Below are 24,171 nucleotides of genomic sequence, written 5' to 3'. Positions count from 1 at the left end.
TTCAGCCTTTTGTGCCTCCCTTCCCTTTCAGTTGGAGTCTTTAGATTTATCTATTTGCATTTAACATGGCAGTGACATTTAGTTTGGAGGTTTTTATTTCTATGTTTCTGCTACCTCCTTAAGGCAAATTTAAGAACTTTCTCAGTAGTTTTTATTATTTTATTTGTGATTACCATCTATTTTTTTTCCTAAAATTAATCTAAACCTCACAGTCTGTAGATTTTGAGAACTCTCTTCTCTGAACAAAAAATTTTGAGCATGCCTGTACTTTGTTTCATTGCAGTAAGCAGGGTATTTTTACTTCCAGCTCATTAAAACATGTTATCTATTTAGGACTCAGGTAGCAGTTGTACAACCATACTGGCAAACACTATATTTACTTTTAAATGTTTATACTGTATCGTCTTTTCTTTGTAGATATGTTTTTGTTTGTTTTGTGTATCCTTTCAGTTCCTCCCCTCGCCCCCAGGCTGTCTTTGTGTCTGTGTTAAAAAGAGGTTTTATTTTTTTTCTCACAGTTGAAAAATTGTGCCATGGTTTGGTCAGTTCAGAATCTTCTCTCAAGTTTTGAGATCATGCTCTCAGGGATGGGAGAAGATCTTGATAATAGTCTTGGTTTTATTACTTTTGTAAATTCTGTTTTAATCTTTGGGGCTTTCAGAATTTATTCTTGCAGTAAAGGGAGTGTGAAGATTTTACTGAAACTGTGTTTAGTCACCTAAGTATATAGTCTTTATTATTAACCTATTTTTGGCGCTTGTGCCTTTTTAGTCAGAGGGTGCAATTTACTTACCTTAGAGAAGATTTTTTTTTTTTTAAGATTTTATTTATTTATTCATGAGAGACACAGGCAGAGGGAGAAGCAGGCTCCACGCTGGGAGCCCGACATGGGACTTGATCCTGGGACTCCAGGATCACGCGCTGGGCCGAAGGCAGGTGCTAAACTGCTGAGCCACCCAGGGATTCCCCTCCCCCCCTTTTAAGATTTTATTTATTTATTCGTGAGAGACACACAGAGAGAGAGGCAGAGACACAGGCTGAGGGAGAAGCAGGCTTCATGAGGGAGCCTGACATGGGACTCGATCCTGGGTCTCCAGGATCAGGCGCTGGGCTGAAGGTGGTGCTAAACCACTGAGCCACCAAGGCTGCCCCCCTTCACTGCTTTTTATGGTAGTTATTGGAGGGTTTTGTTTCCAAAACACTTAAATTTTAAAGATCCTCTTACTCTCTTACTTCGGATTGTTAGCTTTGTTAGATTATTCTCTTACTCCTCCCACCCCTGCCCTAGGTCTTGTTCCATATTTTCCAGTGTTCTCAATTGCTGATTGTAGCCTTGGTTATGTTTGTAGGAGCAATCGAGCTGTGTCAGAGGTGTTCGTGATTAACATTGTGTGCATTGCTCACTCCAAAGGTTGTACTCCATTTTACATTTCCACTTTAAGAGTGTTTATCTCCCCACACCCTTTCCATAATGTTTAATGACAACATAGTATTTTGAAATGGGAAGTAACTGTTAATTGAACCATCCTGCATTTGATATTTCATGTGTTCCACCTCTGTTTAGGAGGCACTGTGATCTACATTTAGGACACAGGTTTTTTCACATAATCTCAAAAAGGAAATTTGAGGTCAGAGGATATCTTTAGATACTTTAATACTTCCAGGGGATGGGTGGGTGCCAGATTGTTTTTAGGTGGTATTTGGTTGATTTATAAAACCACTCAAAATACATGAGAATGCCAGTTTCAGTGTACCGTCACTCTGACTTAAGGTTAAGAAAAAAAAAACAACTACTTTGAAACGTGTTTTTATTTAAGGAATAAGTGCAAAAACATTTGGTAATACCAGTAGTTGTAATAAGTGTTGCCAATTAGTGCCTCACATTAACTTTGGTGAATGTAGGACTCTCGTTGGGGAGATAGAGATTCAGAAGGCACATGGAGAAAAGGACCTGAAGTAGATTCCGAGTGGAGAAGAGGCCCACCAGAGAAGTAAGTAGAGTTAAGGAAAATAGTATCAATTAGTCATAGGTCCTATTAATACCATATTAGCAGTTTTTAAGTTTGGTTTATTTTGTGGAGATGGGGAAAGGACAACCATGAAGAGTTGTGTGCATGTCTGTTACTGAAATGTTTTTCATAGTTCCAACAAGGCTGTAATTACTGATTTCTAAAAATTTTGACAAATGTATGCTTCAGAACCTTTTTGTTCCCTAGTTGAGTGCTTTTGAGATTATAATAAGAATGAACAGTTCTAGAACCTATTTTCATTTTCCTTTAAATTTGTTAAATAATTTGAACCATTCTTTGAAAGGGACTGCTCATGAAAAGCAAAGTTGCTGGTCCTAAGTCCTATACAGAGTTTTGAAAGTTCATAGGTACTAGATTAGATTTAGAATTTGTCTAGATACTTCTTATATACAAGTCCAGTTAGAGACTTGTTTAAGGAAGTTGTTTGCTTATTTAGCTATTGATGTAAGATTTTATGTTGTATTATTTTTTATTAATAGCATATATTCCTTCAGGACTAGGAATAATGATTTTAGGCTGAAGAGGTTTTTAAAAGGGACTGAAGTAATCCCCAAAGATAGCATGTGCTTTTTAAGAAAATGGACTCTTAAAGATGTTTGGCTTGTTGATCTGTAGGGAGTGGAGACGTGGAGAGGGGCGGGATGAGGAGAGGCCTCATAGAAGAGAAGAAGATCGACCAAGACGCTTGGGGGATGACGAAGAGAGAGAGTCTTCTCTTAGACCAGATGACGATCGCATTCCCCGGCGTGGCATGGATGATGACAGAGGTCCTAGACGTGGTCTTGATGAAGACCGGTTCTCTCGCCGTGGGGCAGACGATGACCGGCCTTCCTGGCGCAATGCAGATGATGATAGACCTCCCAGACGAATTGGTGATGAAGATAGGGGGAGCTGGCGTCATGCGGATGATGATAGACCACCTAGACGAGGACTGGATGAAGACAGAGGAAGCTGGCGAACAGCTGATGAGGACAGAGGACCAAGACGTGGGATGGATGAGGACCGGGGGCCACGGCGAGGAGGTGCAGATGACGAGCGATCTTCCTGGCGTAATGCTGATGATGATCGGGGTCCCAGGCGGGGCATGGATGATGACCGGGGTCCCAGGCGTGGGCTGGATGATGATCGAGGACCTTGGAGGAGTACTGATGATGACAGAATTTCCAGGCGCGGTGCAGATGATGACCGGGGGCCTTGGAGAAACATGGATGATGATCGGATTCCCAGAAGGGGCGATGACTCAAGACCTGGTCCCTGGAGACCATTTGTCAAGCCAGGTAAAATTCTGGTATTCAGAAAACCAGCTTTAGATGTTTTATAAAATCTGCTTGATGTGTTTTATAACTAGAAAGTGAAATTTTATATGAGCTAATAACTTCTGTAGATTATTTCAAACGAGACCTCTCAAATGATTATATTTTGATAATCTTAATGAAAAGTTCTTTGCTGGAAAAAATTAAATTTTAATGTAGGTATGACTTTGAGACTATTACTAGTTTCCAGATAAACTGGTCTTTTATCTTCCCTTCGATATATGTGCAGTGATTTTTATGTTAGGGGCTTGGCTTCCGTATCCCACACACCAAAAGTTAAATAACTTCACCCCCTTTTCAGCTTTAGTGATGCGTGCTTTGTTTTCATTCTGCCTGTTGACTGCTTCTTTGAGGGTTCTTGTTCCCATGCCCATTCCTTAAGTATGGGTGTTCTTCAGGTTCTGTCCTAGACTAGCCTTCTCGTGTAGATAATGAAAAAATAGACTTATTTTTAATGTCTGTTCTTCCAACTGTGGGATTATGCTTATGGGAAGAGCTCAGTTTTTCCCCTCAGTCTTGGGCCTGCTCATGTTTTCATATTTTAGTTTTCTTGAGCAGTTGTATATAAGTTTGTGATTTCCATTACTGTCTTCTCCAGATGACCTCTTACTTACCTTCAGAACCATGTTTCCAGCTGCATGTTGCACATAGCACATTTCTACCTAGAAGTGTCTGTCACATTCAACTTGTCGAAACAGTTCACACCCACATGCATCTCTTTGGGGACACCACCATCTATCTGATCATATAAGCTAGAGATCTGGAGTTCTCCTTTACCCTCTTTTGTCGTTTATGTTAAATCTTTCATATAGTTCAGTTCTACCTCTTTAGTTCCTCAGATCCACCCATTTCTCTTTGTCCCCTGCATGCACTGGGTCTTTTTTTTTTTTTTTTTTTTGCACTTGGGTCTTGAGCCACCATCATTCTTTCCTTCAACTCTGGCTGCTACTGGTCCCTGCAGGCTCTCCCACTCCCAGTTTTAATCTTGGTGCAGTAACCAGAGTAATGCATTCTAAACACAGATTTCAGCAAGTAGCCTCCTTTTCTTTGCCCTTTGTGTTTCTGTCCCATATTTCTGTATCTTCTGGTCTCATTTCTCTGTCTGGCTCTGTGACTTTCTTTTGCCTTGTGTAAAATGGAGATAACAATGTCATGGATTCTCATTAATTCACAGTAGATGTTTTATGAAGTCGCTATGAGTACTGAACCATTGGTCCTAAGGGAAGGTAGTACCTCTGAGGCCTCTGGTCACAACATTTCTGTCAACCAATGAACACAGCCTTCTTGTGTACATTTCTGTTTTAAAGATACCTTATTTAATACATGTTGTTGATTCATTAATATTGAACTCATGGCCAGTAGCGCTGTAACTGCTGAATGAAGCTTTTCTAACATGAGTATTTCTCTTATATCGCTGTTCATCGCCTTCTTGTGTGTGGTCCACTAGATAGCACTTTAGCATAGCGCTTGAAGGCCAACAAAGCACAAAAAGGTAAAAACCTATCAGTAAATAGACCACCAGAAGGGCACTTGTTTTAAAATCAGAGCCTCAGGAAGAAGATAGTATTACCCTGTTCGACGTCTACTGTGAACATGCTCTGCAGGTGACTCAAGTATTTGATCACTCTGCATGTGTCTGTGGGTGACTATAAAAGTGCCTGAGTGCTCGTGTTAGCAATTTATTTACAAATACATTTTAGCAAGTAGGTAAATTAGCGAGTATGGAATCTACTTAGCTCAAAGCTATGGATAGGACTAGATGAGTTCATATACACAGAAGGTTTATTTATTTATTTATTTATTTATTTATTTATTTATTTTACACAGAAGGTTTAGAATAGTGCTGTGGCACATGGTAATATAAATATTAACAATAATAGTTACTAACTTTGTAATAAGTTTTTATTTAAATCTGTTCCTTTGATCTCTTTCTGCATATATATAATGTTTTTTTATTGGGGTGTCCTGTGGCTAACTGTGAAATACTGGTCAAAGGATTTATCTTTGTTCCATGATTGCATGGGTGGTAAATGGTAGAGGGCAAGAATTTGAAAAAGTTTTTGGTTATAAAGATTTTGAAAATGTTGTAAGATAGGAACGAAATTAATTAAATTTAGATTGTCTCTCAGAGATCTAGCTCTTGCCTCAACTTTTACAAGTTTTTTGCTTAAAATGTGTTGTCTGTTTATTGTCAGAAGATTTTTATATCTGAAATCTCAGCATATGAAACACTCAACCCAGATTATATAAATTTCCTTTGTCTTACATGTTCCTCCCTTTAGGTTAGAAAAACAGTGATAGGTAGTCATAAATAGGACCTTGTAATTCTGCAAAATAAGATACATAGCTTTGATTTTTTAAAAATGAAGCTGGAGTGTCTTAAATGAGCATTGATAATGGTGATATTAATGTCAACGTTTAGATCTCTGTTCATAGTTACCAATCTGTGTTTTTTTGAGAATTAAAAAAAAAATGTTGCTTCTTTAAAAAAACAAAACAGGTGGATGGAGAGAGAAAGAAAAGGCCAGAGAAGAGAGTTGGGGTCCACCTCGAGAATCGAGACCATCAGAAGAACGTGAATGGGATAGGGAAAAAGAGAGAGAGAGAGAGAGAGAGAACCAAGATCGTGATGAAAATGACAAGGACCCAGAGAAAGAAAGAGACCGAGAGAGAGAGCGAGAGCGGGACAGAGATCGAGATGGGGATCGAGAGGACCGCTTCAGACGACCTAGGTTTGATGCTCTGATTGGAACTCTTTGTGGAATTACAGTTAGGATTCTCATTCTCTTTGGTGTTTTCCCAAAAGTCTTGAGAAATGGTATGCCTCATTCCTCAACTGAATGTACCCTCTTAACAAAGTTGAGAAAGTGAGGCTGATACTGTGTGGCTGTCTGCAGGTTGTAGGACTCTTTAGTTACACAGGTATCTTCACCAGTCCATTGCCTTTCCCCTGTCATTTAGTTACTCAGGTTTAAAGCCCTTAAATTATTAAGAGCCCCTTGACTCTTATTAGTGGTAACAGTTCTAACTTGGTGCTTCTGGCCTCGGTGGCTTTGTGCTGATTAATCTAGACCAGTACCATTTAATACAGTTTTGTGCAAGGATGAAAACATCTGTATCTACAGTGTCCAGTATGGTAGCCAGCAAGCACATTTGGCTGTTGAACTTTTGGAATGTGGTTAGTGCTACTGATGGAATGTTTTGTTTCTATTTCAATTAATTTGTATTTGAGTAGCTACATGCACACAGTGGGCTGTGTTGGACAGCACAGATACAGATGTTCTCATTTGACCTCTGTACCTAAGGCATCAGATTGAGATCAAGTCATAAATTTAAAGGGTCATCCCTGTTGAATTTGTAAACTCTGAGCACCAACTTGGTTGTGCTCTCATGGAGTCTAATGACAGAAATTAACATGTCATTTTGAATGCCTCCAGGGATGAAGGAGGGTGGAGAAGAGGACCAGCGGAAGAATCTTCGAGCTGGAGAGATTCAAATCGCCGTGAAGATAGGGATCGGGATGACCGTCGTCGGGAGAGAGATGATCGCCGTGATCTAAGGGAAAGGCGAGATGACAGAGACCGAAGAGGACCTCCTCTCCGATCAGAACGTGAAGAAGGTAATGGATGGTCTGTGCGTTGTTGAACTATTGGAAAACAGTAATTTCTGGGAAAATTTTGGGCTTTATTACCTCACTCATTTGTGTATAAACATCAAAAGTAGTCTAATGAATATTCGGTTTAGAATTCGCAGGGGTGCCTGGCTCAGTCAGTTAAGTGCCCCACTCTTGATTTGGTTCAGGTCATGATCCTTGGGGTCCTGAGATTGAGCCTTGAGTCAGAATCCATGCTCAGCAGGGAGTCTGCTTGAGATTCTCTCTCCCTTTCCCTCTGCCTGTGTCACTGCCTTTCTCTCTCTGTATCTCTTATGAATGGATAAATAAAATCTTTAAAAAAAAAGATTCTCTCTCCCTCTGCCCCCTCCCCCAGTTCACTTTCTCTCTCCATCTCTGTAAAATAATAAATTAAAAAAAAATCACAGTTCTTATAAACTTAATAGTCATTATGTGAAGTTAGTTTATATCTAAATTCACAGTATAGTAGTAGGCTAATTGGATGGTAAACATATATTGCTTTAAAAGTCTGTGTAATTAGGAAATAATTTGTCGGTTGTTTAAAAGTAAAGTCTTGGTAGGTAAGCCCAGTGTAAAGCATTCTTTCTCTGAAATTGTGACAGTTGAAACTTTAGTAAAAAAAAATTTTTTTTAATGTTGAAAATGGCCATTGCACTTAACTAAGTACTTATCTCGAACTTTTTTTTATCTCAAACTTTAAATGTTTCATTTGTACAATGGGATTATAAGGGTTTTTCTTATATGATACCTGTAAAGTGAAGGTATAATGCAGTCCTTATGGCCATTTTTGCTTTTATGATTTACTCAACAAAAGCAAATTTTTTAACTAAAAATTTTTTTTTGACATTTTATGTATTCATGAGAGACACAGAGAGAGAGTGGCAGAGACCTAGGCAGATGGAGAAGCAGGCTCCATGATGGGAGCCCGATGTGGGACTTGATCGCAGGACCCTGGGATCACAACCTGAACTAAAGGCAGATGCTCAACTGCTGAGCTACCCAGGTGTCCCTTTAAAATTTTTCATTCAGATTTTTGTCACTTTGTCTTAAATTATTTTAACCATTAGGATACTTCCCAGGCCAGTGGTTTCAAATTTGAGTTCTCAAGTGTATTGCTATGAAGAATTTGCCAAAAATTGTATCAAAATAATTAAAATATATTTAGATTGTTTTTTTAAATGGGGATTCTCTGTTGGTTACCTTTATATATAGGATTTCTGAGTAACTGGAAGCATTCCTTTTGTTGAAGTTCTGTTTAGTCTGAACAGTACAATACAGTATAAATTTACTTTTTCTTTTAATTAAAATTTTTAGTAAGTTCTTGGAGACGTGCTGATGACAGGAAAGATGAGCGGGCCGAAGACCGGGAAGCCCCTCGTCGTGTTCCTCCCCCTGCTCTTTCAAGAGACCGAGAAAGAGACCGAGACAGGGAAAGAGAAGGTGAAAAAGAGAAGGCCTCATGGAGAGCTGAGAAAGATAGGGAATCTCTTCGTCGTACTAAAAATGAGACTGATGAAGATGGATGGACCACGGTACGACGTTAAATCTCAAGATAATGGATTCAGACTCATGTCTCATATGTTTGATCACATTCAAGGATTATTATACTTGTGCTTCAACCAGTCTAAATTGGATTCTTTAATGTTGTCTCACCATAACACAAAAAGCATGAACTTGTATTAATCCTCTATAATAGATTGATCGTGCACCGTGTCCACAGGAGGTTGGACTGCCAGGCCATTTTCTGGAATTTAAGGTGTTGCATTATTTCATCAATCATTTGTTTACAAAAAAGAAAAACTAAAAAATAAATTTAAAATGTGAACCCGTCAGGTATGGAGTAACACCTGTATCTTGGTATAGAACTGATCTTTTTCTTTTGTTTTTGAAATACTATATTAATTTGGAATGAGGTATGATTCTGTTAAAGAAAATGTATTTGAAGACTCTTCAAAGCAGGGGCTGAAACGACTTCCACACCATTAGCGGTTGAGACATACCTCTAGATATTTTGAGGTATTTACTATATTAACTACATTTAGAAAGTTTTTAGGTTCGCTATAAGTGCAGTAAACATTACAGACATTGGATACAGTGGGATTTTCTGTAGCTTTTACTTGAGAGGTGAGTATAAAGCAATTTGCAGTCACTGAAATGACAAGAATACTGCTCAAGTGTGAATCCAAAACAATTAAAGCTTTTAAATTTTAAAGCATTTGGTAAAACTATTGCTGAGTTTTTTCTGTTGCCAATAGCAAACTGCTTTTCCATTAATGGAGAATTCATGCCTTTCAAGCATTTTAAATATGACAATATTTATAAATGTGTGGTTTGGAGGAATTGTTTAAATTCTTTTTCCTAATTTCCTTTCTCTTCAGGATAGATTCTTTCAACAAGTAATTTGTAGTAATGACTGTGTTGACTTCAATTTTGGAATGTCGTAGCTATGTCAAAGATTAACTATTTGGTCTTATTGAAGCCAACACAGAACTTGCTGCTGTGTTTTTTCTTCAGTGATAAATAAAATACTTACAGAATTTGTTTTGGTGTTGATTTGTAGTTACAGCCAAAGTGTTTTTATTACTTACTAATGATGAGTTTTTGTATATCATGTTGAATTTGAGTTTTTTTGTTTGACATTAAATGTCTCAGTATTTAGGAACAAAAAATAACTCAAGTAGAAAACAAACGTGGCTAGGATGTTTCCTTCCTTAATCGAGGAACCCCTTAGTTTCCTTGTAACGCTGTCCTCTCTGTGAGCTTGTATATGTGGGTGGGTGGGTGGGTGGTTTACTCTTTTCAGTATTCCTCTGAAATTAGAGAATATTAGTAGCAAATTGATAGTGGCTACAGACATGTGAATTACTTACAGGATTGAGTGGAGGTGAGAACTCCTGTTGGCACGGCTATTTAATAAGGCCAGAAGAGGGATCCCTGGGTGGCGCAGCGGTTTTGCGCCTGCCTTTGGCCCAGGGCGCGATCCTGGAGACCCGGGATCGAATCCCACGTCGGGCTCCCGATGCATGGAGCCTGCTTCTCCCTCTGCCTGTGTCTCTGCCTCTCTCTCTCTGTGACTATCATAAATAAATAAATAAAAATTTAAAAAAAAGAAATTAAAAAAAAAAATAAGGCCAGAAGAGGGAGTACTGAAGCTTTTTAAAAATAATCAGATGCAGCCTTTTCTGTTTGATGTTAACAGTGATGGAAACCACTTTTTTCAACATTTAATTTTCTTAATATCTAGTATTTCAAACAAGTGGAAATCTTAAAAGGTCTTTGGGGAGAGGGCCTTTTCTTTTTAACAAATTAAAGAGCTTGGGGCAGTAACCTGCTGAGTCTCCAGTCATTAGAACAGGACTATACCTGTGACAGCACTGATTGTCCCCAGGGGACCATTCATTTACACTGATTTGTTTACGTGAGTTAATGGATGCATGTCTGATGCTTAGATTCCTAGGCTAGTCTGCAAACCTATCCTTTCCCAGATATGCTGCCCCAAAGTTCTTTGTCCTGGGAGTTGGAATCCCAAGCACAGAAAGGGGGTAGAAGAGTCTCCTGATGCTTTGTGGTCCTGCTCTTAAGTTTCTACTCAAGGCCTCATAGCCACCTCCTTCCTCCTCAGGTATTCATAGGTATCAATGGAAAACTGAACATCTAACCCTACTCATTGTGTTTAGATTGTCTATATGTTCCCAGTGGCTTCTGCATTTTTAAACAAGAACACCCATTGCTGTTAATATACATGGATCTGCAGGTGGAGACAGTGGCCCAGAAAAGACTTTTTTTTTTTTTTTTTTCCAGAAAATACTTAGTTGTTTGTAGTGGCTTCCAGGAAGAGGTTGGCATCTATGTGTTTGGATGCTTTTATGTGTTTTACCTGTGTTTCATTTCTTATCAAAGATTTTAAGTGTTCTCTGCTTTTTTTTTTTTTTAAGGTTATTTATTTATTCATGAGAAACAGAGGGGAGAGAGGGAGAGAGAGAGGCAGAGACACAGGCAGAGGGAGAAGCAGACTCCATGCAGGAAGCCCGACGTGGGACTTGATCCCAGGTCTCCAGGATCACACCCTGGGCTGAAGGCAGCACTAAACCGCTGAGCCACCTGGGCTGCCCACCAAAGATATTTTGACCGTAGATTTATTTCTAACTACAAGTCTGACATATTGGATACTGGAAAGAGTGAAGGAATGTTCCTCATGTGGCTAAGCACAGACTCGAAGGTTAGGACTAACACTGAAACTTTGTTGCCCTTTCCTTTGAGGCACACATATTTGTAGTATAATTTTAAAATAATTTTGGGTATTTACAATCTAGGCCAAAATTTTTTGTAATCAAAGTTACTCTGCAGCTTCCAAAAAGGACTGCATAGGAAAATTAAAATCCAAAGAAATAAAAGCTACTCACTGCAAATGTGTACAGAAAAGGACAGGGTAAGGCAGTCTGCCTGTACAGCTGGTAAAACTTTTTGACGATTCCATACATTGTATTTAGCCAAATATACGGCATAGTCTTGTAAAAATGACAACTTTGTCACACTAATTGTATTTTTTAAACTTTAAAAGTTAGGTTTCTTTTACCCTGAATTTTTTAATAAACTCTACTTGGCAATGTGGGGCTCAGATTCACAACTCCCAAGATCAAGTCATGTGCCCTGTCACTGAGCCAGCCAGGTGCCCCATACCCTAAATTTAATTTTGCAAGTATTTTTTTTTTTTTTAATTTTGCAAGTATTTAAAGTTTGTTTTAGATTGAGAGTTCTGGGTTTGCTCTTAAGTGGATTAGAGTGTGGTTAGTATACTTTTCCTGAGAGATCTCTAGAAGATTAACCATAGTAATATTCTCTGTGTATGTTTTAACTCCCAATGTGGGATCCCTGGGTGGCGCAGCAGTTTAGCGCCTGCCTTTGGCCCAGGGCGCGATCATGGAGACCCAGGATCGAGTCCCACATCGGGCTCCCGGTGCATGGAGCCTGCTACTCCCTCTGCCTGTGTCTCTGCCTCTCTCTATCATAAATAAATAAAAATTTAAAAAAAAAAAAACTAACTCCCAATGTTTTAATGTTAGCTGGAAAAAGACAAATTTGAGAGGGGCTGATATGACGGTGTTTTAAATGAATTAACATGATGGCTGCCGGACTAGTTGTAGAAGGCCTTTCAGATATCTTTCTTGATACTCTCAAGACTTAAGTGAACTCTATGTTCAACATGTTCACAGTTTTGGTAAAACAGGGATGGTGTCAGTATCAAATTCATAGTAGGCACATCTCACTTGGGATTCTCGTATTGAGTATGTCAAAGCCACATGCCTGAGACCTTAGAAACAGTGTTAACACTATTGTTCAAAGGACTGTTTGGTCCTTTGAAAATACGAAGTACTTAGCCTGCCTACTCCTTCCAGGGTAGAGAATACCTTGTTTCTGGTGATCTTTGAAAAGGTGTAGAAGGGGCAGTAGGAGAGGTAACAGGAATTCCTATTGACCTGACAACTCTCCAAGGCCAAAATTAAACTGGTACATTTTCTAGCACAACACAAGAGAATAATTCCATGGTTTTATTAAGCTACTTAAGTTTGAGACCAGTCACATCTTAAGTTCTGTGGTCTGAGGCTAGACTAGCAGGAATGGATTTTCTCTTAGCCAGTGTACTTTTTGCCTGAACCTCTCCCCCGTTTTTCTGACACCCCTTCCTTGGACCAAAAAGGCTCAAAGCCTTCCAGTCTTCACCGCCGCATCTTTTTATACGCTCAAGGGAGTATTCAAGCCAGTCTGCCATGGAGGAAGCTGTTTGATGTAAAAGCAGTCTAACGTCTAATAAAGGAGCTGAATTCTCCTTGAATCTATATACTTGTGACTGTTTTCAGATAGCGATGTATTTTGTACATTTCATGTACATTCATCCTAATTCACTTCTGGTTTTGCCTCCTGTTATCTGTCCTGAGGGTAGTTACAAGCCACTGTGTGGCATCTGGCTTGGCTGTAAACAGGGGTGGGCGGTAAAATTGGGTTTTGCCTAAGGTCTGATCTCCAATTGTGGATAAATGGCGGGATTCCAGAAACAGACTAGGGTCTTCAGGGAAAAAGGGAGCATGAGGGAGGCCATGTTGCTTGTTTTCATCCCCCACTCCACAATCAATTCCTTCCGTGCTTGTTCTGGTTTGAGGACTGCCTGAGCGTAAAGCCAGATACAGCCCGCAGTGAAGCCTTCTTGAACACAGGTTATTACATTAACCTTCCGGAGCTCAAAGGACTGCATCTTTCATTTGAGTTTGAGAGGCAACAGCTGGAAAGAGCTTTACACTGCTTGGGAACTCTGAAATTGAGCAGCATGAACTAATACTGCTCCCTTTTGATGTTAATGTTGCAAATGTTTTTAAAGAGCCGGGGAAATGGGGAGGTGGGCGTGCATGTACAAAAGGCCAGGTAGCAAAGTGATAGGCAAGATAAATGAATTCATATATACGGTTACTGTATAAATACACAAGTTTTTAAACAGCACCAATTTTCAAGTGTATACACAATAGGATTATAACTTGGCACAATTTTTCAAGGTGGAAATGCTAGTTGCTAGTTCAGTAATAAAAAGATCTGGTACACGAAAGGATAAGGAGCCGTATTCTACTTGCTACAGATTGTGCATTTTTACACCTCCAGCCAAGACTGAAACAAGCCACAAGGAGGGAATCACCCACACAAAATCAATACTGGAAAGTTTACTAAACCTTCACTTCTCAAAAACGGTGACGCTGCCCCGGGGGTGGGGGTGGGGGGGGGTGGGGGGGGCTTGCTTGCTTCACCTGGAATCCGAGTAACTGATTAAGGACAACTAAGAAATATGGTTTCCAAACAATAAAATAGTCATTTTGCCGACAGTTCCATAAAATCGCCAGGTTCCAGTTCAGTTATGAGGCTTTTAAAAAAATATTCTAGACCTAGTAAAGTGCCTCCTTTAGTAAAACTAACCATCCAGAGAGCCGATCGAGACCATTCATTCATCGTGATGCGCATCTCAAACAGATCGGACGTCTACAGCAGATTAGCGGCGCCATTAAGCCGCCCTCTCCCAGGTAGCGGGATACACACCCAGCCTCCTCCGTCGGGACGTGCACAAACTCGGAAGTAGGGAGCGACAAACGGAGATCGCAGCGTCCGGGCTCCCGGGCTCCCCGGCTCCCCGGCAGCCAAGTGTTGCGCGCGGCCGGCCGGCTTTGGAAGGCGCCCGCACGCCCCCGGGCGGCCCGGCGGCGAGCTGCGCGGCTGTCCCCGGCGGGAGGGCGAGGGCGAGGGCGGGCCCGGGGCCCGCGCGCTCAGCGCAGCTTCTTCCCGGGCGGGCAGTCCCTGGCGGGGCGCGGCGGCGGCGGCGGCGGCGGCGGCGGCGGCGGCGGCGGCTTGGAGAGCGGGCAGTACTTGATGGTGTGCGCGTTGTCGCCGCTGGCGCCGCACAGGGGGCACGTGTAGCGGCGCAGCACCGGGCACAGCACCCGCCCGTCGGGGCCCTTGAGGATGTGCGTGGTGTAGAGCGCCACCGCCTCCTTGTTGTTCCGGCAGAACACGCACACCTGCAGCTCGGGCTTGAGCAGGCGGGCGGCGGCCGCCCCGGGGGCGACGTGCAGCCGCGGCTCGGCCGCCCAGGCCGGCGCCCGCTCCTCGCGCGGCGGCGCCACCTCGGCGGATGCGGCGGATGCGGCGGCGGCGGCGGCGGCGGGCGCGCAGCCCAGGAGCACGGCGGCCGCGCGACCCGCGAACGGGCTCAGCTCGGCGAAGCGCTCCTCCAGCAGCCCGGCCTCGGCGGGGCCCGCGCACAGCTCCAGCGCGCGCAGCTCCAGCGCGCCGCCCAGGTAGCGGCCCCGGCACCCCGGCTCGTCGCCGTCGCTGTCGTCGTCGTCGTCGTCGGGCGGCCCCAGCGCCGGCCCCAGCGCCCCGGGCCCGGGCCCCGCGTGCGGGGAGCAGCAGGACGAGGAGGAGGACGAGGGCGGGGACGCGGAGGCGCCGCCGCCGCCGCCGCCGCCGCCGCCGCCGCCGCCCTCGCCGCCGAAGCGTGGCTCGCCGTCCACCGCCTTGGTGATGAGCGTGGCGAGCCCCAGGTAGTCGTTCCACGAGCTGAAGGGCTGCGGGTGCGCCGGGCCCTGGGCGCTCACGTAGCGGGCGCTGGGCACGAGCGCCATGGGCGGGGGGGCGCGGCCGCGGCTGGGCGAGCGGGGCGCCCAGGGGAAAGCCTCCATGGGCGGGCTGCGGGCCGCGCGCGCCGCCTCCCCGCGGCCGGCGCGGGCCGGACGGAAGGGAAGCGCCGAGCCTGCCCGCCGGCCTGCCGCGGGGGGGGGCCGCCTCGCCGCCTTTTATCGGGCCCCGCTCCTCCCCCGGCCTCGCCGCCGCGGCCCTGCCCCCCGCGCTACCCCGCCCCGGCCTCCCCGCCCGCGCCTCGGACGGAGGCGGAGCGGAGGCGGGCGCGCCAGCGGCGGGCGGGCGGGCGGGCGGGCGGTGCGCGCGCCCCGGTCCGGCCCGCGCGGCTCCCGCGCCCCGCGCGCTGCGCCAGCCTCGCCAGCTGCGGCGACTCTCACTCCGCGAGGGGGCGGGCGAAGCGCCGCCTCGGGCCCGGGCGCTAATTGGCTGCGGACCAGAGCCCCCTGCGCCGCGGGCGCCGCTCGGGACGCCGATTGGTCCACCTGCGGGAGGGGGCGTGTCCTGCCTGCGGGGCTGCGAGGGGAGGGGAGGGGAGGGGAGGGGAGGGGAGGGGAGGGGAGGGCCGGGCCGGCCGCCGGGGCCCGTCTTCGCCCGAGCGCGGTGCTTTGGTTTGGAGCCGGTGACCAGGCCTGGGTCTCCCTCCGCCCGGGGGTGAGACTCGCGGAGGACACGGGCAGGCACGGGGATGGGGGGATGCCGCAAGGTGCGCGCACCCACCTCCCGCCTTGAATGCCCCCAGTCGGCCTTCGGAGGAGCCCCCCCCCCCCCGCCCCAGCATCAGCAGGAGAAGCTCCGGCGAGGCAGGATTTGGCGCGCGCGGAGGATGCGGAGGTGGAGACGGAGCTGCCCGACGCCCGAGGCACTTCCCCTTGCGCTGCGCCCTGGAGAGCTGTCAGCCGGGGAAGGCTTCGCGCCGGCCTCTGAGGTTCAGAGAGGTTATGGTTCTTGCCTTAGGAGGCGGTGGAGGCATCAGGACTTTCCCAAGGCGCGCAGCCGACTCCCAACAGGTGTGCCGGGAGCCGGGGTGGCCGTGAGCCCCGGACTTAGGCAGGGAGGGGGTCGGGCCAGAAAATCTCCCACCCTCGGGCCGTGATTGGTGTGTGTGCGCGGAGCTCCACACCCCCGGGTGGGGGAGGCTGGATCGGAAAATGGACTGTACGTGCAGCTTGAAAAAGAAAAGCATACTCAGCGTCACAGTTAGGTACTTTAAAATGAGTCCAATATTTTTGTAAAAACAATGGAAGATAAACTTGGAAGGTTTTTTTTGTTTTGTTTTGTTTTTTTGTTTTTTAGGAGGATGTGAGGTGGTCGGTCATGCCCTTCTCAGAAGAGACAACACGTTTTACAAGATGGAGCAAAGGAAAGGTTTTGGGGACTGGGAAGAGCTGTTTTTTCCTTTTTTAAAGATTTTATTTATTTATTCATGAGAGACACACAGAGAGAGGCAGACACACAGGCAGAGGGAGAAGCAGGCTCCATGCAGGGAGCCCGACGCGGGACTCGATCGCAGGACTCCAGGATCACACACTGGGCCAAAGGCAGGCGCCAAACCTCTGAGCCACACGGGGATCCCTTGGGAAGACTTCTTTTTTTTTTAAATTTATTTATTTATGATAGTCACAGAGAGAGGGGGGCAGAGACTCAGGCAGAGGGAGAGGCAGGCTCCATGCACCGGGAGCCCGACGCGGGACTCGATCCCGGGTCTCCAGGATCGCACCCTGGGCCAAAGGCAGGCGCCAAACCACTGCGCCACCCAGGGATCCCTTGGGAAGACTTCTTAAGGGTTCTGTGGGACTGGCGGGCGGATCAGGACTTTCCTTCCTCGCTCTGGCTGTGGGCTCCGGCTATTGAAACAGGGCTGCGGGGTGGGGGCAGCTGGTGCTGACAGCCCTCGTTGGGCAGGAGGCTATGCTCTTGGGTCTGGCCCCATCCAGCAGGTTTAGAATGGCCCAGAGGGGCTGCCCAGAACCTCATGCTGGCACCAGTTGCCATTAGAATGAATGAGGGAATCAATGTCACCCGTGGAAGGGACCTGTGGGATCATTCAGTCCAACCTTACTTTATAGATGAAGAGAATGAGACCCAGAGAAGAGAAGGTTTTCTTCAAGGTCACACTGCATACGTCACAGCCAGAACTAGAACTTAGGCCCCTTGACGAATGGCTGGGTGGCCTTCCTGTTACACATGGACCCCGAAGGTATTTCAGACTCCAAGTCTGCGTGTGTGTGTGTGTGCGCGCGCATCAGCAGAAATCAAATGTGGAAGAAGAGAAATGAGATGGGGCCAAATCATTTCTGGCCCGACCCCCTCCCTGCCTTTTGCTTGGACCCCTGCCCTCAGGGAGCAATCCAGAAGCCAGGTGGCAGGCACAGGGAAGGACTCGGGCAGTAACATGATGCCTGTTCTGGCCACCTGTCTGCGTTTAGGCTTGAAGATATGTTTCTCAGCCTCTTCCTCACCTCCTACTCGCTAACGGTTGATTTAAGTCATGAAACCAGGCAGTAATACTCTGCACTTGCCAACCCAGTTCCTTTTTCAAGTTTGTGTTGGCACTCAAGCTAAAAAGTCATTCCTTTTTTTTTTTCCCTCCCCCTCTCCCACCAAAAATAAATAAAAAGAGCCCGCAGAAGCGTGGCAGGTTTGCTGACACGGAGCTCTGAGCTCTTACCACGAGAACACCGGCCCCTAGAGTGGTATGAAGATTATTATTCTATAAATGGAAAATTCTACTCGGTTCGCACAGCCCTGCAGCTCGCATACTTTCAAGGTACACAGACTTTTCAGCTCTGAGGAGTGGGAGCCACTGTTCTCAGAAAAACTTGTGTAAGGAAGGTTGAAAACTGCCAGCTGCTGTGCCGGCTTCCCCTTGGTCGGGCCAAAGAGAGCATGGCAAGTCAGTGAGACCTTTCCTCTCCTACATGATTTTTAGCCCTTGGGGGGGGTTTCTTATTTGGTTTGGTTTACAAGGTGGAATTAAAACTTTTAAGTGAAGAAGGGTAAGAGCAAATGCCTGGCTATGGAGCTGCAGGCTGGGTGGGTAGGTCATGATGACAGCAAAGAGATGCCCTGGAAAGAGGTGGAAGGGAGCTTCTGTGTCCTGGGGGGCTCGCCCTTTCCCAAGGCTGCTCCCCTTATCTGCCATCTGCCTTGCCCACCATAAGCTGTTTGGAAAAGAATGTCTTTCCTGGAAAGAATGTCTGGGAGTGGAGGCAGAGTGCATGAAGGATTTTTTTTTTTTTTTTAAGATTTTATTTGTGAGAGACACAGAGGCGGAGACATAGGCAGAGGGAGAAGCAGACTCCCTGCGAGGAGCCCGAGGCAGGACTTGATCCCAGAACCCCGGGATCACAACCTGAGCCGAAGGCAGGCGCTCGACCACTGAGTCACCAGGATGCCCCAGGATTTTTTTTTTTTTTTTCCTCCCCAGCACGTGTGGTCTCAGGGTCCTGGGACTTTCGCTGTTACCACTGAAAGGCCAAAGCTGGTGCCAGGGCCCCCTGTGGCTTTAGTAAACCATTACTGCTCCCACTAAGCACAGATCTCAGCTGGGCAGGAGCTCCTCAGCTCTTCTTGGGGTGGCGGAACTGACTCCAGAGATGGTCTTAGCACCTTGATGAAGTCTGCCCGCTTTTCATTCCCCTTCAGAAGTCTGGAACAAAATGGACAGAAAATGCCTGAGTGTGAAAATTTCTTCAAGAGATACCCTCTGATTGGTGGAGCCAGGAAGGCAGGTTGGGACAGGCCTCATCCCGGAGGATAGAGGGTGTTGCTCAGTTTCTTCTGGAACGGGGCCTGCAAAACACAGGCAGACGACCCTGGCAGGACAGAGGTGGGCAGTGGGGTGGGCTCTTGGATTCTACATTCCCACCTCTCTGCAGGGCTCCCAGCCCCCAGCCTGAGAGGCAACACACAGTCCTCAAGAGTCTTGAGGATCTTCAGAAATATGAGGTCAGCCCTGGGGAATGGGACGGCTTGGCAGGGGTCCAGGCCTCTACAGAGATGCTGTTGGTCAGGCTCTGGGTTCCTGCCCACCTGTCACAGCTCAACCCCGGAGGCCAAGGGAGAGACTCATCTGGAATTGGAGTAACAGGCAGAAGGGTAAAGTGCCTGCCAAGCTCTTTCTAGGGGCAGGAGGTGCTTTGGCCCCCCCAGCTGTGGGGCTTGTATGTGGGTCGGGCACATTTGGGTGCCCTGGGGGCTCTCTTCTCTAACAGGGTTGATTTTGGCCATATCATGCCTGTGGCCAAGCTCAGGGAGTCCTGGCCCTGAGGCTTCTGTCCTTCAGAGGCTTCGAGTGAGCTATAGTTAGTCGAGAGGCACTGTGCTGGAGTGGAAGAAGCTTCTTGAGCTGGTGGCCGTGTTTTCATCCTCGCCCTTCTGCAAAGTCACATGTGGCCTTGGAGGAGGGACTTAACCACTCTGGGTTCCCACTCCTTCCTCTGATCCTCGAGGGGCTCATCATATAAAGTGGCAGGCACTTTACCCTTCTGCCTGTTACTCCAATTCCAGATGAGTCTCTCCCTTGGCCTCTGGGGTTGAGCTGTGACAGGTGTAATCCAGCCAGACATATCTCATTTCCCCTGGGCATGATTGGTTTAGGAGGGGGCTGGTGACCCAGTTCTGGTCCCTGAAATGTAAGGGGAGGTCTGTTCCAGGACTCTGGGAGGGAATTTGCTCTTTCATTTAAAAAGAAAAAGAAACAGGGATGCCAGGGCAGCTCGTGGTTGAGCGTATGCCTTTGGCTCAGGGCCTGATCCTGGGGTCCTGGGATCAAGTCCCACATCGGGCTCCCCAGAGCGAGCCTGCTTCTCTCTCTGGCTGTGTCTCTACCTCTCTCTGTGTCTCTCATGAATAAATAAATTATTTTAAGAATTAAAAAAAGAAAGACCATGGGCTTCCCTTTCTTTGAGCCACTGGCAGGTTATGGAGCCGAGGCAGCCCCGAGGTGATAAGTCCTGAGGACAAGAAGCTGGCACACTGGGGATGGCTGACCAGAAAAGCTATTTTATTTATTCATTAAGTAGACTCCACTGTCGCCTCGCTGTGGGGCTCGAACTCGTGACTGTGAGATCAAGACCTGAGGTGAGATCAAGAGTCAGGCACTTAACTGAGCCACTCAGGTGCCCTCGGAAAAGTTGTTTAAAAAAAAAAAAAGCCTCAAGGCCATTTCCGTGGATGATTTGGTGTCTTGTTACACAAAACAAACAACTTTATTGTCTCAGTCATTGCCACTCAGGTATTTTACTTGCAGCTGAATTCATTCCATTTGAAACACGTAGTAAAGTGAAAAAAAAATGCATTTGCTAATTCTGTCGAAAAGGTACGATTCGCTACTCTGTCCACGTGGAGCTGACAGCCGTGTCAGAATTGTGGCATATGGACAGGGGTGGGAAGAAACCAAAGGAATGGGGAGCAGGAGCTTTGCTTTGCAGTGTCTCTTCTGCCATCTGCCCTGTCTTGGGCCAAAGTCTCCCAGCTGAGACCAATGGGCTACCCCCTTCAGACCAGGTGCTTTACAGCATCACCTCATGCAACCCCCCTCTCCACGTGCTGCACAACTGCCGCATGAGGCAGGGTCTGTGATTGCCCTCCTGGGGCAGAGGAAGGGTTGTGTGACTTTCAACCAGCAGGGCTCAGCTCAGAACTTGTGTCCCTCTCACTCCAAACCTGGGATTTGTCCCTACTTGGAAGTACCTGGTCATACTCTGGCTGTGCTACTTTTAGGACCAAGGGGGTGGAGGAGGCCAGCCCGGAGAAGGCGGTGCAAGGAGCCGCCAGGGGTAAAACTGGGCTCATTCCGCTGCATGACAGAGATTGTCCCCCAAGAAAACCAACTCCAGTTGAAAGAGGTTAGACTTCTCTATTTACCCAGTAGCAAGTACTTTGGTACAGTGAGTAATGCTTTCTCTTTGTAACACTCCCCACCCCACTCCTCCCAGCCACATGGTCTCCTCTTAAAAAACCCCCAGATTGTCCCAGTTTTGTTTACAGCAGCAGACGCCTGGAAGGCTGACAGCCCAGAGGGCAGATATCTCGGGCGGATGATGATGCCGGGAGTAATAGTACTAACAGCAGCTCACAGGTATGGAGCTCTTTCGAGGCACTAGGCATGAACTCCTGTCTTCCTTAGACCTTACCAGCAGTTCTGTGTTGTGCCCAAGATTGCAAATCCGAGAAACCACCGAGGAGCCGACACCGATGCAAACACACGAGGGTTTATTTACAAGCTCGAGCCTGGGTCCAAGTGCACCCGACACAGCGGAGCAGGGACTTGGACCCCGAGACTAAGAGGCGTAGCAGCTTTATAGGGGCCAGTGGCCCATGGGATACACAGAAAGTTGCACAGTCATGTGGGTCCACACGCAGGTGGCCGATTGAATTGCATCTTACCCTCTAGTATCCACTTGAGCTGGCCTAGTACTGAGGTTAGAATCGGCGCGCAGTTTTGGCGGGCACAAAGCAGGGTTACATTGTTAGGAGCCGATTTCCGATTAGGGTGTGCCCAGGGCTTGACTAGGGTGGGGCAGCGCCTTAAGCAATAAGCAGGTCATGTGGGGGTCATAGGGGAGGTGGCAGGTGTAGCACAAAATGGAATCAGTCCTGCTCTGCTTGTTGAGGGGTAGGGGATTTTTGTTAAATTTCCTGGGTCCCACATTCTGCAGTGATACTCATTTCACAGAAAGGAAAATGAGGTTTGGGGGAGCTTAAAGAGTGTACTACTCAGCTTCTCCCAGCTAGTTAGTGGGTGGGATTTCTCTGTGTGCTGTGGGCCTCTACCGTCTCCTGGCCCGTGGACATTCATTTGGTTAGAATTCACAAATCCTGCCTCCCATCTCAGGTGTTTCCCTCAATGGGACCTTCGGCCTTCTCTGGCTCATCTTCAACGCCTAGTGTCTGCAAAAGGGGAGGCGTAAAAGCTGGGGCCTCTAGTGGAGGAGTCATACATAAAATGATAAGCTATAAGGTCAAGATTGTCCTCCAGTGATGCATAAAACGGTGCATTAGAAGGTCAAGGTTGTTCTCTAGTGGGCCTCAGGGCTGGAGTGGGGGGTGGGGGAAGATAAGATCAGAATGGGAATGAGACCAGACTGCCAGGCAGGGCTACTGTGTCTGTTTCTGCAGGTTGTGCACTGCACAAGGGCTTCCCCTCCAAGGGGATACCTTTTATTTCATAGATGTGGTAATATGTATCAGTGAATCTTAAATAGTTTTCTGGTAGATACAGAGTAAAGTATATTTTTCTAATGGCATGGATATGACAATTTTCCTGACAGATGGATAAAGATGTCTTGTGGAAGAAGTACCTTTTCTTTATTTGCCCAAAGCCCAACACTTTGGCTCTAGGCTGAAACATGAAATGCTAAGCTTCTCGAATGCAGGCCTCAAGTTTGCCATTAGCTAGGTGCCCATGGGGCCTTTTGAAAGCTTCAGGTGAAAGCATCTCCCTAACTGAGCTGACCAGGTAGGTGTCTGGCACGGGTCTGCTCTTGGATTATAGGTGGATCAACATCCCTGTTGGGCTTAAAGTTTTTAAGATTGCTCAAGTCATTTTAAACATCTCCTGGTCATACCTGGCTTATACTTAATAATATTTTCCCAGCTGTCCCGAGTTCCCTAGGGACTGCTTGTGCCCTGACAATGCCCATCTATGATGAAGAGTTGGCAGTGGTGTCTGTCCTGGGGCGTCTCTGGCTTAGTAAGCAGAAAGTGGGGTGATGGCCTAGGATGGTATAAACCGAGTAGCCTTGAGCTAGTCCTTTCTCTGGACTTCGGTTTTCTCTCACTTGAGATAATTGGATGGCCTGAGCAGTTTCTTGGCCCTATCTAGCTCCAAAGTTTATGTGTTCACCAGCAAGGCCTGGGACTGAGTGGTGGATGAGACTGACGTCCTTCTGATCTCATGGAGCAGACACAGCAAACAGGTGGTGATGCTTTGCTGGGAGGCCTATTAGCTTCCTGTTGCTGCTGTAACAAAGTACCACCAACATAGAGGCTTGAAACAGCAAAGACTTCCTTTCTTACTGTCCTAGAGGTCAGAAGTCTGAAATGGGTCTCAGTGGGCTACGGTCAAGGTGTCTGCAGGGTTGGAAGCTCTCAGGGACAATCTGTTTCCTTGCCATTTCCAGAGGCTGCCTGGGTTCCTTGGGCTCAGGGCCTCCTTCCTTTTTCAAAGCCAGCAACAGCAGGTTAAGTCCCTTTCACCAGCCATCTCAGTTTTTTTAATTCTGCCTCTGTCTTCCACTGTGTGATGACAGTGGACCCACCCCGATAATCCAGGCTAATCTCCCCATTTCAACACCATCTAATGAGCAACTTAATTCCCCCTTACCAGGTAAAATAACATATTCTCAGGGACTGGAAATTAGGATAGGACATTTTCTGGGGCCATTATTATACCCCCTTCCAGAGGGGCCCCTTAGCAAAGGAGTGTCATGAGTCCCCAGACCTCAGCATATCCGGAGGTCAGCTGGGCTGGTAAATTGAGGTTTCCTTTGCCACTCAGGACCTCACAGACTGCAGGAGAAGCTGTGGCCTGTGGGGGCCCTACACAGGGTGGATGAGTGTGTGTGTGTTTGCGCGCCCCTCAGGCAGATGTTAAGGTCTGAATTGCAGGAGAGAATGGTGAGCAAAGGAAGAAATGTATGTGTCATGTACTCGAAACAAACTTAAAATAATAGTGATGATGATGTCACTTAATTTGCGGTTAAGTCAAGCAAAACAAACAGCCAAGTACAACAAAAAAACCCAGCAGCAGCATCTACATCAGGGAGACCAACTGGAGCAAATGCCCTATAATCCTTCTCTTGCTCAGGAGGAGGGCAAAGATACTGACAACTGTGATATTCTTTAACTTATGGAAAATTTCAAGCGTTACAAAAGTAAAGGTCACGGTATAAAGGACTCTCACCCAATTTGCCCTTAATATATGACAAATCACATCTCCACACCGATTGTTCTGTCCGTCTCCCATGCCATGGACCATCTTGAAAAAATTCTGAACATCAGTGTTCATTAAATT

The 24,171-nt window shown here is 46.6% G+C and overlaps 2 protein-coding genes across 2 annotated transcripts in view; one reads left to right on the top strand and one right to left on the bottom strand.

Annotated features, from left to right (window-relative positions):
• The window catches only part of EIF3A (eukaryotic translation initiation factor 3 subunit A), a 37,142-nt gene extending 27,624 nt beyond the window's left edge, over window positions 1-9,518 (top strand). The window contains exons 18-22 of the mRNA XM_055300312.1: window positions 1,903-1,991; window positions 2,646-3,307; window positions 5,844-6,075; window positions 6,781-6,962; window positions 8,292-9,518. Of these exons, the coding sequence (XP_055156287.1) occupies window positions 1,903-1,991; window positions 2,646-3,307; window positions 5,844-6,075; window positions 6,781-6,962; window positions 8,292-8,521 (1,395 nt within the window). The 3' untranslated portion in view covers window positions 8,522-9,518. The remainder of the gene's footprint in view (window positions 1-1,902; window positions 1,992-2,645; window positions 3,308-5,843; window positions 6,076-6,780; window positions 6,963-8,291) is intronic.
• A 4,760-nt stretch (window positions 9,519-14,278) lies between these two features.
• Window positions 14,279-15,257, bottom strand: NANOS1 (nanos C2HC-type zinc finger 1). The gene has a single exon (XM_055345742.1). It carries the CDS (start codon window positions 15,191-15,193, stop codon window positions 14,279-14,281), a length of 915 nt encoding a protein of 304 aa, XP_055201717.1. The 5' UTR covers window positions 15,194-15,257.
• Window positions 15,258-24,171: the final 8,914 nt, after the last annotated feature.

This window comes from Nyctereutes procyonoides, unplaced genomic scaffold (assembly GCF_905146905.1).
Source record: "Nyctereutes procyonoides isolate TBG_1078 unplaced genomic scaffold, NYPRO_anot_genome, whole genome shotgun sequence".
In the NCBI taxonomy this organism is placed as follows: Eukaryota; Metazoa; Chordata; class Mammalia; order Carnivora; family Canidae; genus Nyctereutes; species Nyctereutes procyonoides.
The sequence above is the reverse complement of the archived record's forward strand: the minus strand, read 5'-3'. Positions and strand labels throughout refer to the sequence as shown.

Excerpts from the sequence above, each read along its gene's own strand:
- NANOS1 (XM_055345742.1), bottom strand. The coding sequence starts at position 15,193 with ATGGAGGCTTTCCCCTGGGCGCCCCGCTCGCCCAGCCGCGGCCGCGCC.